The sequence below is a fragment of the Phoca vitulina genome, unplaced genomic scaffold (assembly GCF_004348235.1).
Source record: "Phoca vitulina isolate PV1807 unplaced genomic scaffold, GSC_HSeal_1.0 scaffold7, whole genome shotgun sequence".
Lineage (NCBI taxonomy): Eukaryota > Metazoa > Chordata > Mammalia > Carnivora > Phocidae > Phoca > Phoca vitulina.
Genome location: NW_022589710.1, coordinates 31,196,820 through 31,213,677, shown reverse-complemented (window position 1 = coordinate 31,213,677; position 16,858 = coordinate 31,196,820). Strand labels below are relative to the sequence as shown.

General features: G+C 39.3%; 2 protein-coding genes across 3 annotated transcripts in view; one reads left to right on the top strand and one right to left on the bottom strand.

The window, feature by feature from the left end:
- TIMM9 (translocase of inner mitochondrial membrane 9) overlaps nucleotides 1-8,643 on the top strand; it is a 14,260-nt gene extending 5,617 nt beyond the window's left edge. The window contains exons 3-6 of one of the 2 annotated variants that reach the window (XM_032405205.1): nucleotides 3,360-3,402; nucleotides 6,190-6,254; nucleotides 6,620-6,715; nucleotides 7,695-8,643. In XM_032405205.1, coding sequence (XP_032261096.1) covers nucleotides 6,216-6,254; nucleotides 6,620-6,715; nucleotides 7,695-7,829 — 270 coding nt within the window. In that variant the 5' untranslated portion in view covers nucleotides 3,360-3,402; nucleotides 6,190-6,215 and the 3' untranslated portion in view covers nucleotides 7,830-8,643. The remainder of the gene's footprint in view (nucleotides 1-3,359; nucleotides 3,403-6,189; nucleotides 6,255-6,619; nucleotides 6,716-7,694) is intronic. The other variant, XM_032405204.1, reaches the window with a different exon arrangement.
- On the bottom strand, nucleotides 8,286-15,408 carry TOMM20L (translocase of outer mitochondrial membrane 20 like). Its single transcript, XM_032405202.1, has 5 exons — nucleotides 15,273-15,408; nucleotides 15,108-15,151; nucleotides 14,144-14,225; nucleotides 9,315-9,457; nucleotides 8,286-8,339 (listed from the first exon to the last, which is right to left on the bottom strand). The coding sequence occupies exons 1-5, from the start codon at nucleotides 15,406-15,408 to the stop codon at nucleotides 8,286-8,288; spliced, it is 459 nt and encodes a 152-aa protein (XP_032261093.1).
- Nucleotides 15,409-16,858: the final 1,450 nt, after the last annotated feature.

Sequence of the window (16,858 nt, the reverse complement as noted above, 5' to 3'; positions counted from 1 at the left end):
TTTATTTATTTGACACAGAGAGAGACAGCCAGAGAGGGAACACAAGCAGGGGGAGCGGGAGAGGGAGAAGCAGGCTCCTGGCCGAGCAGGGAGCCCGATGGTGGGGCTCGATCCCAGGACCTGGGGATCATAACCTGAGCCGAAGGCAGACATTTAATGACTGAGCCACCCAGGCGCCCCTGTCACTATAAATTGTAATAATTTTATGTTTCACATTTAAGTTCCTGATCCATTTTGAGTTAATTTTTATGTAAGTCATATATAAATGAGAGACTTAGTTTGAGGTTAAATTTCTTCTTTTGGATGTACAGTTGTTCTAGTACCATTTGTTGAAAAGGCTATCCTTCATTTCATTGCTTTTGCCCCTTTACTAAAAATCAACTGGGCGGGGCGCCTGGGTGGCTCAGTCGTTGGGCGGCTGCCTTCAGCTCAGGTCATGATCCCAGGGTCCTGGGATGGAGCCCTGCATCGGGCTCCCTGATCAGCCGGGGAGCCTGCTTCTCCCTCTCCCACCTCCCCTGCTGTGTTCCCTCTCTCGCTGTGTCTCTCTCTGTCAAATAAATAAATAAAATCTTTAAAAAAAAAAAAAATCAATTGGGCATATTTGTGTGACTCTAATTCTGGGTTCTCTGTTCTGTTCTACTGATCTGTGTGTCTGCTACTCCACCCATAGCACACAATACTGATTACTGTAGCTCTGTAATAAGTCTTAAAATCAGGTAGACTGATTTCCCCCATTTTATTCTTTTTTTTTGAATTTGTTTTAGCTATTTTCCAATCCATGAACACAGTATGTCTCTCCATTTATTTAGGTCTTTGATTTTTTTCATCAGCATTTTGTAGTTTTCAGCATACAAGTCTTGTACATGCTTTGTTTGATTTACCCCTAAATTTTTTTTGAGTGATTGTTAATAGTATTGTACTTTTCATTGCCTGAGTGTTCACTGCAAGTATTTAGAGATAGAATTGATTTTTTGCACGCTTATATTGTATCCTGTCTTTCCTGAACTTACTAGTTCTGAGAGTTTCTTTGTAGATCCCTTGGGATTTTCTAAGTTCACAATTATGTCATCTGCAAAGAGAAACAATTTTATTTTCTTCCTTTACAGTCTGTATGTCTTACTTCCTTTTCTTGCTTTACTGCACTGGGTAGAACTTCCAGCAGTATATTAAGAGTGGTAAGAGCAGATACCCTGCCTTGCTCACAATCTTAGGAGAAAATATTTAGTCTTTCACCATTAACTGTAGTTTTTTGTAGATGCTCATTATCAAGTTGAAGTTCTCTTTTCCTTATTTTCAAAGTTTTTATCATGAATGGGTGTTGAATTTGTCAAATGCTGTTTCTGCATCAATTGATATGGTATCTCATGATTTTTCTCCAAATACTGAAACAGTCTTGCATCTCTGGAGTAAACTCCACTTATTCAAGATGTATAATTATTTTTATATATTGCTGAATTACATTTGCTATTATTTTGTCAAGGATTTTTATGTCTGTGTTTGTTGTGCTATTATGCTTTTGATGTCTGCAGGGTCTATGGTGATGTATCCTGTTTCATTCCTTATAATGATAGTGTGATTTCTTTTTTTTTTTTTACTCTTGCTAGAGGCTTGTCTGTTATAATCTTCTCAAAGAACCAGCTCGTTGTTATTGACTTTTGTTGCACTTGTTTTCATTTTCATTAACTTCTGCTCTTTATTATTTTCTTCCTTCTACATGCTTTGGGTTTATTCTGTTCTTTTTCTAAGTGCTTGAAGTGAAAGTTTAGATTGCGGATTTCAGTCCTTTACTTTTCTCTATTATATGCAGTTAGGTGTCAGTTTTCCTCTTGGCTCTGATTTAGCTGTGCCCCACAAATTTTGATGTGTTGTATTTGCAGTTTCATTCAGTTCAATGATTTTTTTCTCCTTTAAGACTTCCTCTTTGACCCATGGATTATTTAGAAGTAGTTTATTTCCCAAATGTTTGAGATTTTCCTGTTATTTTTCCGTTACTGATTTCCAGTTTGATTCTATTATGGTCAGAGAACACATTCTGTATAATTTCAATTCTTTTAAATTTGTTGAGGCTAGTTTTATGGCCCAGGATACATGGTTTATCCTGGTCTGTGTTCCATGGGCACTTGATAAAAATGTGTATTCTGTGGTGTTGGGTAAAATGTTCTATAAATGTGGATTGTGGGTTGATAGTATTTTTTTTCTATATCCTTGTAAATTTTCTGTCTAGTTCTATTGATTGTTGAGAGAGGAGTGTTGAAGTCCCCAACTGTATCTGTTTCTTTCTCCTTTCAGTTCTACTCTATTTTGCAACTTTCTTCTTTGGTGCGTATACATTTAAGATTGCTGTGTTTTCTTGGTAGGTTAATCCTTAAGTCCCTTTCTGTCTTGTAATTTCCTTTGCTCTGACATCTACTTTGTCTGACATTAATATATCCACTATTTTCTTTTGATTGTTTGCATGATAGATCTTTTTCTATCCTTTTATTTTCAACCTGTCTGTATCATTATATTTGAAGTAAATTCCTTAGAGAGGGGCGCCTGGGTGGCTCATTCGTTAAGCATCTGCCTTCAGCTCAGGTCATGATCCCAGGGTCCTGGGATGGAGCCCCGCATCGGGCTCCCTGCTCAGCGGGAAGCCTGCTTCTCCCTCTCCCCCTGCTGTGTTCCCTCGCTCACTGTGTTTCTGTCAAATAAATAAAATCTTAAAAAAAAAAAAAATTTCTTAGAGACAGCATATAGTTGGTAATGTTTTTTAATCCATTCTACCAGTCTCTCTTAATTGATTATTGACACCAATTATATTTAATGTAATTGTTTATTAGGGCTTAAATTTGCTATTTTTTATTTTCTGTTCTGTTTTTCTTGCCTTTCTGTGGATTACATGAATATATTTTGGAATTTCATTTTGATTTATCTATAGTATTTTTGAGTATGTTTCCTTATGTATCCTTTTTAGTGACTGCTCTAGTTACTTCATGATATTTATATACCTTATCACAGTCTAATGGTGTCAACACCAGTTTCAGTGAAGTATAGAAACCTTACCTCCCTTTACCTTTACCATATTTATTAATATACATTTAAAACAACATTAGACAGTTTTATAATTTTTGCTTCAACTGTCAAACAGTTTAGGACACTTTAGAAGAGAAGAAAAGTGTTTTGCCCTTACTCATATTTGTTATTATTCTGTTTTTCCTCCTTCTTGATGTTCCAAGTATCCTATTATCATTTCCTTTCTGTTTAGAACTTTAATTCTTTTTTTAAGGTAGGTCAGCTGGCAACAAATTCTGGTTTCCTTCATGTGAGAATATCTTGATTTCCCCTTCATTCCTGAAGTGTATTTTTTCTGGATGCAGGTTCTGGGTTGACTGATGTCATCCTAATTGTTTTCCCCTGTAGGTAAGATGTTACTTTTTCACTTGCTACTTTCAAAATTTTTTGTCTTTAGTTTTCAGATGCTTGGCTGTGCTGTATCTTGATGTTGATTTCTGTGTGTTTATGCTCTTTGACATTCATTCAGCTTCTCTTGGATGCACAAATTTATCTTTTGCCAAATTTGGGATGTTTTCAGCCATTATTTCTTCTAGTACTTTTACAGCCTTGCTCTTTTCTCCTCTTCTTCCAGGACTCTGCTGAAACAAATATTTGATCTTTTGTTACATCATATAGGTTCCTGGTACTCTGTTCATTTTTTTCATTATATTTTTCTGTTTGAATATTCAGATTGGTTCATTCTATTTTCTGTCTTCTGGTTTGCTGATTGCTTCCTCTGTCCCCCATTCTGCTATTGATTCTATCTGTTCAGTTTATTTTGGTTATTTAATTTTTCACTTCTTAAGATTTCCATTTGGTTCTTCTAATATCTTGTTTGTTTCAGGCATATTCCTAACTACTCATTGAGGTATTTTTTATAATAGCCGTTTTAAAATCTTTGTCAGATAATTTGAAATCTATCATCTCAATACTGGATATATATTATCTTTTTTCATTCAGTTTGAGTTTTTTTTTTTTTTAAAGATTTTATTTATTTGACAGAGAGAGACATAGCGAGAGAGGGAACACAAGCAGGGGGAGTAGGAGAGGGAGAAGCAGGCTTCCCCGCGGAGCAGGGAGCCCGATGCGGGGCTCGATCCCAGGACCCTGGGATCATGACCTGAGCTGAAGGCAGACGCTTAACGACTGAGCCACCCAGGCGCCCCCAGTTTGAGATTTTCTTAGTTCTTGGTATGATGATTGATGTTTTTTTTTTTATTGTAACTTATATTTTGCATATTGTGTTATGAGGCTCTAGATCTTGTTTAAACCTTTTCTAGCTGGCTCCTTCTGCCACTGCTCCATTAGCAGAAGTCGGGGAGTGGGCATGCTGCCTCATTACTACTAGATGTAGCATAGATGTCCAGGTGCCTCACTCTGTCACTTAAGGTATATGGGGCTAGTCTGCTCCTCAGTACTGCTGGGCAAGAGAGTAGGAGTTATGGCTCTCCAGCAGGCCTCCATTGGTAGGAGAGGGACTGGAGAGGGACTGGAGTGCCTCATTACTGCTCCCCACATGGTCCCCACTGACACCAGAAGAGGATATGTGAACTCATTACCACAGGACAGTAATGCAAGCCTTGGATCTCAAAGAGGCCTCCTTTGATACCACCCAGAGGGAAGAGAGAAGGGTAACCCATTACTGCCAATTGAGGTAGAAGTCCAGACTCCTCATGTTGTTTCCACTGACACTTGTTGGGGTTAGGGGAGCCCTCATTAATGCCCAGTAAGGATGAAAGTTCCTGCTTCCTAATCTTCCTTCTCTGAAGTGTGGGGGACTGAGTGCTTCATTATAGCTTAGTGAGGATGGAAGTCTAGGCTCCTAACTTGGCTTATGTTGATGTGGGTGGATGGGGGATACAGGCCAGTGTTTTTGTTTGCCTGGAGTTACACAGTTATTGTTTAAAAGTTTTCTATCTTATAGGCTTCCCCTTTCCTGGCCCTTTGGCTAGATAGGGCCAGCTTTGGGGAGATGGGGGGTTTTGACTGTGCCCATTGGCATTTGCAGATTGCTGGCTTCTTCAGCTCCAACTCTGTGATAGAGGAGACAAAAAAGAGAGAAATTCCCCACTGTTTTGTTTCTCAGGTCCCAAGGGCCCTGGCCAATATACTTTATTCTCTCCACCTTTTTAAAGTCTTATGTTTGTTTTATGTCATGTCCAGTGTTTTTAGTTGTACTTAGTTTGAAGAATAAGGAAAAACACATCTCTTGCTCCATCTTCCCAGAAGCACAAGTCCTAAACTGCATTGTATAATACAGAATCTTCTCTTTGACTGGTTAGTGGTATTTTATAATAGCACAGCAGTACTTGAAAAATTGTGACCTTCAGTTAATTGATGGTATTTTTCAGGTAGTTTATATGATAAAAACATATGCAGTTGACCCTTGAACAACAACACAGATTTGAACTACATAGGTCCACTTATATGCAGATTTTTTACAGTACTGTATTATTAATGTCTTATGATTTTTTTTTTTGAGAGTGTGGGGGGGGGGGGGGGGGGGGACAGTGAGGGGCAGAGGGAGAGAGAATCTTAAGCAGACTCCCCACTGAGCATGGAGCTCCACATGGGGCTTGATCCCACAACCCATGAGATCATGACCTGAGCCAAAATCACAAGTCTGAGTTTAACCAACTGAGCCACCCAGGCACCCCACGTGGATGGTGTTTATTAACAATTAATAGAAACTTTGTATTTATGTAGAGATAGTAAAAGAATCATTATTATCACAGGTCAAAGTTACATTAAAATAGTTAAGTACTTGCAGGAAGACACCAGAGATCTCTTGGTTTCCCTTAAAACCTTACTAGGAACGAGGCTTTAACAAGTAACCTTGCAAGGTAATAGAGCAAGCTGTCTTAAAACTGGAGATTTAGATAGAGGGGGCCTTTGGAGCCTATAGCCAGCATTAAAAAATCTAATTCTGTAAACTGTAGTGTTCTTCGTTGCCATTAATGACCTAGGGGATTGTGGAGAGGGGGATATAATTACATACTCCATTAGAAATTTATAAAATAAAAACAGTAATTTCAGGTAAATTTTGTTTCATTTATTTTCATAAACTCTTCTTGTTTTAATTACCTAACTTTTTAGCTAGCCTAAAAATATTTGTTCAGAGACTGACAAACTTTTTCTTAATTTTTAAATCAGGTGACTAATAAACATACCAATAGAATATGGCTGCACAAATACCAGAATCTGATCAGATAAAACAGGTAAGGTATTACAATTAACAAAAAAGAATTTTGCAAAAAATTTAAGGCTAACTGGGTACAACCATGTCAGTCAGTGATCTCACAAAATAACTTCATATTTCATTTCCAAAAATGGATTTTAAATGATATGAAACATTTATTTTTCAGATATCCAGGAACGAATAAATATTCAACTAGAAAATTGGACTATATTTTGTAGATCATACCATGCAGGTCATATTATGCCCATTTGAGTTAGTGAAAGAACTGTTGATTTCAAGTATTACAGGGTATTTTCCCCAAATACAAAACATCAGTAATTAAAGTTTTAAAACATCTTTGCTTTAAAAAACCAAATATTAAAGAATGTTCTGATTTGTTCGTAGTTTAAGGAATTTCTTGGAACCTACAATAAACTTACAGAAACGTGCTTTTTGGATTGCGTTAAAGACTTCACAACAAGAGAAGTAAAACCTGAAGAGGTATGAAAAGTGTTGCCCACTAAAAATTCTCTAAACCTGTCATAAACAATAGAAATGGGATGCCTCTAACCATTTCCCTTGTTCCTAGTTACTACAGGAATTTGGGTTACTTAATATGTTCCATTGCTCAGAGGAACTGAAGCAGTCAGGGACCCATGGCATTGAAGTTAATGATCACAAATTTAATATGACAGCCTGTCATATATACTGTAGCATGGCAGATTTTTTTTTTTTTTTATAAGATGCCTAGGGCTTGCTGAATTACTGTTCCATAGCAAAGAAAGATTCTTACTAATTAGCTTTCAGTCAAGATGGCCTGGCTAGAGAAACTTGATACGGCTCTTCTATCTGACCCTGACAACTCAAGTTAATTTTGGAAAAAGCAGAGCTTGAATATGGCGGCTCATATTGCATAGGTGGACTCTGAAAACTCAATCCTATGAGATCTCTTAATTTTTAATATCCTCATCAAAATATTTATATATTGGCTAAAAGTGACATAAACTTCCTCCAGTGTAAGATGTTGATCAACATTCATGCCAAGAACATATAACCAGCAATCAACAAGTCCTTGTTAAATAAATGACAAAGCTTGAAAAATGCTAAGTATAATATTCTTCTTGTTAAAAAGAAATGTTGAAATTTAAGAATGTGCAGAATGGAGTTTCTCATTAAAAAGGAACAAACTTATTCCTGGGCCTATGTTTTAACAATCAGAATGAGGGATGGAAAAGTCAGGGACATACCATTGTTTTTAGTGCTTATAAACTGGTAGGCATTCAGTATATATTAATTCTTGTAAATGGATAAAACTACTAACAATTGAAAGCTATATGGACTTGCTACTCATTCATACCATTTAGTTCTCATCTATTCAAAGAAAAGAAAAGCACCCACTGGTTGTTCATTTAGAGTATGTGCACTTTTTAAAAATTAATATTTCTGTGTTGCCTCTTGGATCTTCTCTTTTTATTTCTAGACCACCTGTTCCGAACATTGCTTACAGAAATATTTAAAAATGACACAAAGAATATCCATGAGATTTCAGGAATATCATATTCAGCAGAATGAAGCCCTGGCAGCCAAAGCAGGACTTCTTGGCCAACCACGATAGAGAAGTCCTAATGGATGGACTTTTGATGAAAGATTGCCAGCAGCTGTTGTGATGGAAATGAGGATTCATCTGATAGAATCCCCTGAAAGCAGTAGCCACCATATTAAACTGTCTGTCATAACTTTGGCAAATGGAAACAACTGGAGAAACAAAATTGCTATTTACCGAGAATAATCAAAATAGGAGGTCTTATTGTTCAATGAAAATAATAAGATGCAACATTTGTTGAGGCCTTAAGATTCAGCAGCTTGGTAATTTCATTAGAAAAATAAACCATTGTTTCTTCAATTGTGACTGTTAATTTTAAAGCAAAATATGTGTTCAATCATGTATGAGATAGAAACAATTTTTTATTACTAAAAGTAAAATAAATGGAAATATCACTGAGCAGTTGTTTATACTATATATAGAGTACCATAGTATTCTCACTGGACTGTGGATACGTTGAAATGTTTTTCAATCACGATCGTCCTCCAAGTATTCCTGTTCATTCATGTCTGCCTCAAATTGCTGGTAAATACATAAAATAGTTACTTGCTAATCATTTCAACACACGATCGTTTCTTGCCTCCCTTCTTGTGTCAGGGTGGGCATTATACATTCGTATCCTAGCCATATTTTTCATATGTCTACAGGAAACATTCCATCTGAGACTACCTTGTGAATATGTAAGAGTTGACTAGTATGCTCTAGTGGAGACTGTGTTTTGTGTTTTGTTCAAAAGCTGAGTCAAACATGAACAATTCTCAGTCCAACATTATACAGTGTATTCTCATCCATGACGTGTGATCAGTGCAATAAAAAGTGAACTTAAGTTAAAGTAGTGTCTTATGGCTAAATGAATCCTAAAACAAATCCAAGCATCTGCAGGGAATTCTAGTTGATACATAAATATACCAAGAAATTTTGTAAATGTTAAGTAGGCTAATACCCACTAGTAAATTGGCTTCTGAATGGATTTCATTTGGTACCAATCTAAACTTGCACTTAAGAGAACACTAATTTAAGTTAGCCTATATGTTTCCATTACCAAAGTGATTTCTATGTTTTATCATATTTGAAGCCAAAAGTATTATTCTGCTTTGATAAATTATGGTTTTCTGTATTACATCTAATTTTTAAGCTATTGCATCATTTAACTAACAATACCATTTAACTTACAGGCCTCTGTTGACATTACAGTCAGTAATCATTAGGTCTTTGAAGGTACAAAGACAAAATATTAACAGTGCTACCTTTAAAGTGGAAATGCTGAAACATCTATAAGACTCAACAAAATATACAATTCACTGTAGTTAAAGGAACATGAAAAATAAGCTTGTTTCATCATAAGGCAAGAAAAGCAACCAAAAATTCAGAAATATTATTTAAAGCTCCCATTCACACACAAACTTTGCTATTTTTATGTAATCAAGCCTAACATGGTTATTTACTGTTATTTACTGGTTATTTACATTTAGCAAAGACAATTAAGTATGTGCTCACCTGGCAAATAAGGGGAATTTTGTGTAACAGCATCTCAAATACCTGAGGAGGGAGTGTGAGTTTGAAAACCTTCAGAAGTTCCTGTGGTTGTCCACACACTAAAAGGGCATTGCTGAGATGTTCAACCCCCAACTGATGCTCTCCTGAAACAGATTGATAAGGTTTAAAGCAAAATGTTAACATTCTTCCAAATAAACATTCCACAAATTACCAAGAAAGCACCAAGTATTGAAATAAAAAAAGCATAGCAAACTACAGACTACTTAAGTCTTAAAAGGAGTAAAGACTATAAATGGGGAAAATGTTGAACTGCCAATTAGATTCACTGTGATCAAGCTGCAAGATGAATAATTTTATGACCCAAATTACTATTAAAAAGTGCACTTTTGCTTTAGAAATATTCATGTTCTACAATGTGGGTTCGCAAGAGGGGGTATTGAGTGTTTATTTTAAAGATTGTTTTCTGCTGTTACTGATAGGAGATAGATTATCTTTAACTCTACATGTGTGATTGTTGAAATATAAAGGAAACACCTGATGTTCTGGCTAAATGAGACTTTAAAAAAATAGATTGTATTACCAAAGAGTTTGAAACGGTTTAGTGTAACACGAATTACATAGCTAGGGGAAGAAAAGATACTTATGAACTTTGATTTCTAAGTAGTTTTAAGATGAATTTTAGGATGATTGGCTATAAAGAATGAAAATTTATGTAGTATGGAAATTAATCATAGAATTTCTGTTTAAATTTTAACATGGAATCACTTAGTCTCACTACTTCATTCCAGGAAACTGAGGCAAAGATCAGTGAAATGATTTAAATTTTCAGAACTAATTAATGCCAAAATTAGTAATTGAACTTAATTTTCTGAACCTTGAGACCACAGTGTGCTGCCTCTCTTCAGGTGTTACATAATTTCCCATTTATTGGTTGAAATACATGGTCATCTGAAGAGAAAAGTGCATGAAGGGCAGAAAATACTGCTTCCCAGATTTGTATTAAGTGTAAACTGAAAAACCATCAGAAGGATATTTCTTAGATGAAATACTGTGCTAGTGTTTCACTAAAAGGTTTATTTTATTAAAGATTTATTTATTTTAGAGAGAGAGCACAAGCCAGGGGGTAGGGGGCAGAGGGAGAGAATCCCAAGCGGACTCCCCACTGAGCACAGAGCAGGGCTCCAACCCACTACCCTGAGATCATGACCTGAGCTGAAACCAAGAGTCACTCAACCAACTGAGCCACCCAGGTGGCCCTAAAAGGTTTATTTTAAATTAATAAAATTACAGCTTTATGGAGATGACACATTAGGTCAAAATACTTTGGTCGTATTGAACCTTTTAAAGAAAGATAACATAGTGCCTCCTGTCAGGGCACCTGGGTGGCTCAGTTGGTTAAGCGTCTGCCTTCGGCTCAGGTCAAGATCTCAGGGTCCTGGGATTGAGTTCCGTGTTGGGCTCCCTGCTCAGTGGGGGGTCTGCTGCTCCTTCTGACCCTCCCCACTGCTCATGCTTTCCTGTTGTCTCTCAAATAAATAAATAATAATTTTTAAAAAAATAGTGACTCCTCTCAGGATGATAGAACTAATGTGACACAAAAACAATAATCAATTTGATCAAGTCAACCAACCAATAAATTCAATCAAATCAGCTAATCAGAAATTTCAATCAAAATTATTGGCTCTATGGTCCTATGTAGACATAACCACAATTGAGATGGCTATGGGACTATACTACTTGACAGCAAAGTAATGAAAATTGGTGTGGCAGAGAGGAGTGGAGAAAATTAAAAGGATTACAGAAAACTAGGTGAAAAATTATTGCATTAGAACACTAGTTCTCAAACAGTGTATTGTAATAACCTAGAGAGTTTTAAAAAAAATACTGACACCTGGGTCCCATCCCAGAGATTCTGATTTAATTGGTTTGGGGTTTGGTGGGGATTTAAATAAGCAACCAAGATGAGAACTCCATTAAGTAAAATATGGGCATACATAACCCTTAAAGAGCTAATTAATCACCCTTAAGAGGTAAAAATTTAATTTTTTAAAAAGATTTTATTTATTAGAGAGAACACAAGCAGGGAGGAGGGGCAGAGGGAGAGGGAGAAGAAGACCCCCCCCCCAAAACAAGGAGCCGGATTCGGGGCTCCATCCCAGGACCCTGGGATCATGACCTGAGCCAAAGACAGACCTGAGCCGAAGACAGACCTGAACTGAAGACAGACCAACTGAGCCATCCAGGCGCTCCAGAGGTAAAAAATTTAAAAACCAAGTTTGCAATTTTTGTTTTAATGGTCTCAGTATTTGTAACATCTTCACCTCTAAGTCTAACTGAACTATTACATGAAAGCTTTTAAACAAAGTGAATAAGAATAGGGGCACCTGGGTGGCTTAGTCGTTAAGTGTCTGCCTTCTGGTCAGGTCATGATCCCAGGGTCCTGGGATGGAGCCCTACATCGGGCTCCCTGCTCTGCGGGAAGCCTGCTTCTCCGTTTCCCACTCCCCCTGCTTGTGTTCCCTTTCTCACTCTCTCTCTCTCTCTCTCTCAAATAAATAAAATCTTAAAAAAAAAATAAAGTGAATAAGAATATATCATGTAATTGTTTATTTATAATTCCTACTTTTTCTCTCCATATTTATACTATCCCAATTCAAAAAACGTTACAGCCAAAAGGGTTTGTCTATTTTAATTGCCCTTATGTCCAAGCAGTATCCACATTTAGGAATTAATCCAGAGGAATTAATTCTCTGAGGCCCCAGTTGTTTTTTTTTTTTCAAGATTTTATTGATTGAGGGGCGCCTGGGTGGCTCGTTGTCAAGCGTCTGCCTTTGGCTCAGGTCATGATCCCAGGGTCCTGGGATAGAGCCCCACATCGGGTTCCCTGCTCCGCAGGAAGCCTGCTTCTCCCTCTCCACTCCCCCTGGTTGTGTTCCTCTCTCGCTGTCTCTCCCTGTCAAATAAATAAATAAAAAATCTTAAAAAAAAAAATTTATTGATTGATTGAGAGAGAATTGAAGCAGACTCCGTGCTGAGCGCAGAGCTCTACTCCTGGTTGGGCTCAGGACGCTGAGATCATGACCCGAGGGGAAACCAAGATTCAGACCTCAACCGATGAGCTACCCAGGCACCCTGTGAGGCGTCTAGTTGATATTTATATAATGGGGGGGGGCACTTTTTTTTAAGATTTTATTTTTTTTAAGTAATCTCTATCTGCAATGTGGGCTCAAACTTACAACCCCGAGATCGACTCACATGCTGTACTGAGCCAGCCAGGCATCTGGGGGGCCCTTTTAAGAAAAAGAATATAAAATCATGAATATAAAATTGCTAGGACTCTTCCCAGAACCTTCAAAGAAGTTTGAGCAAATGAAGGTCCTTAAAGTTTATGCTTTACCACCCTGTATAAAATCACTCCTGTTTATATCATTTAAGTCATTTCCAACTATTCATTTTGTCATTTTTTTTTTAAAGATTTTATTTGACAGAGAGAGAGAGATCACAGTGGGGGGCAGGGGGGCGGGGGGGAGAGGGAGAAGCCGGCTCCCGGCCGAGCAGGGAGCCTGATGCAGGGCTCGATCCCAGGACCCTGGACCACCCAGGCACCCCCCATTTTGTCATCTTTAAGATATATTTAGCCCATTTATAAAATTTCCCAGAAGATTAGTATTGAATAAAACACTAAAACTTAAAATTATAATGATTAATGTGCAATGACTTTTTTTCATTTCTCAAAACCTTTATCATGGTATTAAGCCACTGAATTTAAGTAAAAATCTTGGTTATTGCTATGAGTTGTCCAGGATCTTGACTTTGTTTTTCATAAATTCTGGAGGACGCTACCTCTTAAATGCAGGGTGAAAAAACCTTTTCAAAAAAGACAAAAGAGCAAAAACAGCTACAGGCACTATGATGGGAGGAAATTTGCAACACTTGAAAAAAAGATACATAAATGGGTATCAATGCTCATTTATCCAGCAACATCATTCATCCCTTACAAAAGCCTGAAAACAAATTATTTTTCTTTCCAGGGTTTAACACCAGAACAAAGACATGATTGTTACATACAGCATTTACAAAATATTTGTATTATCTACCATCATTTTATCTAATGATATTGTGAAGCCTTCTCAAAATTATGTGGAATTCAGTGGGGATAAATTATAATTCAAAATACAGTTGATGGCCATTAAGTCCAAGGTAGCCCCTACATACATCACTACGTTAGACACAGTACAAGAATGGTCATTTATAATGATTTCATCATCAAAATAAGTAATTATTGTGTTAAGAATACTCTAAGAATGCAGGAGATTTTTTATAAAACAGTTCAAATTTTTTTAAGTTTTAATTCATAAAACATTTGGTCATTTGGAAAAGTCATTTACTTAGAATTTTACCTGACAATAAATGAAGTGTTACTGTATTTGGCTTTGCTTCTCCATCTGCTCATTCCCAAGACTGCCACAGAAACCTGAATGCTATGTATAATATGGTGAGATGAACAGTGTGACCAAGTGAAAATCTCTTTAACTAAAGCAAGTTGGTTAACACATCTAGCTAGTTTTTGTTTTTTTCTTTGAGAGAGAGAGTGGGGGTGAGTAGGGGCAGAGGCAGAGAGAGAATTTTAAGCAGGCTCCAGACTCAGCTTGGAGCCCGACATGGGGCTCAATCTCACAACCCTGAGATCGTACCTGAGCCAAAATCAAGAGTCGGGAGGCTTAACTGACTGAGCCACCCAGGTGCCCCACGTTTTTTGACATATAAATACCAATCTAAAATTTTTTCAACATATATATATGCTTACAAAAGAGTATTTACATTCTCACCTCTAGATAACCAAAGTTGTCCCATTTGTACCTCTTGCAGAAAAAGTTCTTGCAATTTTTCATTCTTTGCTGGATCCCACAACTAAAAGATTCACAAAATATTTAACAATGAGTAATGAATTGTAAGGTATAGGGTTACTGATCAAAATTATTTAATTTTTATTTAAGAAGGCATACCTTGAACCTAATCTCTAAATCCAAGGTATGATAAACACAATTTTTCTTTATAATAGTTAAACAACTTAAGATGGAATTACAATTTCAGGCAATTAAAAAAAAATCCATGGCATATTGAAATTGGGTTGAGATGCTTGTAATAACTCTCATCTGTATTTTACCCAGCTTCCTAAGTACACATACCAGAAATCCTACTGTAATTAACTACAACACACCTAGTTTTGTAGGTTGCAAAATTATTTTCTTGCCTAGGCTTTTAACTGTGTTTTTCGATTTGGCAAAGGGCATGGCGAGGGATTGGCAGGGCAGTTGGTGGTGTTCAGAAGCATGCTGTGGCTTGCTTCAGCCTGGTTCAGGAAGGTGACCAGAGTCACAGGACGGCGTCATCACTGGTATCATGCCCAGGGCTGGTCTTTAAAGGTAGGCAGAGTGGACAAGCCTTGACCCGAAATTATCAACTCCCCTGCCAGTCACTTCAGCTTCAGTCTGTTATAGCTGGAGGGCTTTTGTGTTTGTGTTTGCTGTTCCCAAGAATTCTCTTTTTAAAATGGGATGGGCCATTTCATAATTCCACGTGGTTCTTCCTTCCTTCCTTCCCTTTCTTTTGTAACCGCACAATAAAAACGACACCTAGGCCTAACGTAAGCGGGGCGGGGCGCGGGTGGGCAGAGGCGGCGGGAGATGCCTGCTCAGAGACCAGCCAGGGGCCCCTGAGGCACAGCCAGAAGCTGCCCGGGCCCAGAGGTTACTCACTACAACGCCACCTCGGCGTCGCTAAGCACTTCACCTGGGCGCCCCGTCCCTCAGCCTTCTGCTGCTGGGCTCTTCTTTCTGCAAACACAACATGGCACGTGCTGCTCGGGAGCCATCCCGACGCCCGCGTGCGCTCCGCCGAGCCCTCGCCCCGTGGGCCGGCCCGCCGCCCGCCCGGCCACGCCGCCGTCGCACTCACTGTCCCGCAGGCGGCGCCTGAACGCGGGGTCGCCACGCCGCTTCCGGTCGAAGTAAACGCAGTAGCCGAGGAGGGCGACGACGCCGCAGGCCGCCAGAGCCGCCAGGAGGCCGAGGACCGTGCGGACGCAGGGCATCCGGCCGCGGGCGTCTAGGAGCCGAGCGTTGGGCGCGGGCGGGCGAGCGCGGGGAGCCGGCCGGCCGGCAGGGGGCGTCGGCGCGGCGCCCATGCCGGCCTCGGGGCTTCCTGTGCGCCGGCCGCAGGCGTGCGGAGCGGCGCGTCGACGCCCGGTCCCGCGGGCGGCCGAGCGAGGAGGAAACCGAGGGTCCGGGAGGACGTGTGGACGAGGTCTCACGGCCGCCGAGTAGCACAGCTCTGTTCGAACCAGGTCTGTCGCACTCCAAATTCTGAACCCCTTACCCAAACGCGCTCCTTTCCCTGTGCCGACGACACCCATTCAGGCAAATCACAGTGTGTCAGGAACCTGGTTAGCTGGAACTGGATCCTCCATAAGCCCCTGTTCCCTCTCCTGCAAATTGAAATTGAATCCTAACTTCGGTCTCCTTCTAGCTCGCAGCACTGCCCACTGAGCACCTGAACAGTGCTCCCCACTAGTCCGTGCTCCCCAGCCTGGTCTGCCTTATCACCTGGAAAGAACCCAGTCACCCACAGTCCCCGACCACCTTAGCTCAATAGCGGGAGGAAAGGAGTCTGGAAGCAATAATATTAGCCCCGGGAGTGGGGGGGGGGGGGAGTGAATTTGTTGGCCTGGGCCTGACAGCCAAAGGTCCCAGAGCAAAATCAACTCTGAGAGACCCATGATGCTTACTAGCCTAGATGTGTTTCTAATATTTGCTTTATTCATACACAGCAGGAAGAATGGAGGTAAGACTGACCCCAAATACAGAATTTTGATTTTTCTACTAAGCCACAGAGAAGGCATAAGCTAGGTAAGGACCTAAAGAACTAAATAATTTCTCTTTTTTTATTAGGCTAATCAACTGGTCTTTACAATTTACTGATCCTACTAGTGTGTGCTAACAAGATGCTCATTACTGCTTGATTGCCATCAGGGCCCAGAAGCAGCCCAGGCCGTCACAGTTTAACAGGTGTAAGTTACATATAATTGTTTTCTTGAGTACTCTTACGTTCCTTCCTCAGTCTTCTATTTGGGAACTTGGTCTAGTGTCAAAACCCAATTGTAATCATGAACAGAAGAGAGGACAGCATCAGCATCCGGTGTTACTGTGATCTGGGAATGGTTTTTGGTTCAGAATCTTGATAATGAGTTTAGTCCAGCTCCAAAGGATCTTTTTCTAGGCTGGTTGGTCTTCTGATAAAAGCACGCTACCAGCCCCTTCCCATCCTTCACTTCCACTGAACTCAGAGTTAATCCCTGAGGTACATGGACAGGGTTGGGGCCAGGAAAACTGTGGAGACTAGCTGGGTGTTCAAGGACACAGTAAACAGCAACATAGAAAGGAAGGAGAATTATTACAGCAGTTAGAAATAAACAGATTACTGTAGTTGAAATTGTCACAGAGACCATGTTGGAAAATAATTGAAAAATTTTCAAGCAAATTTCT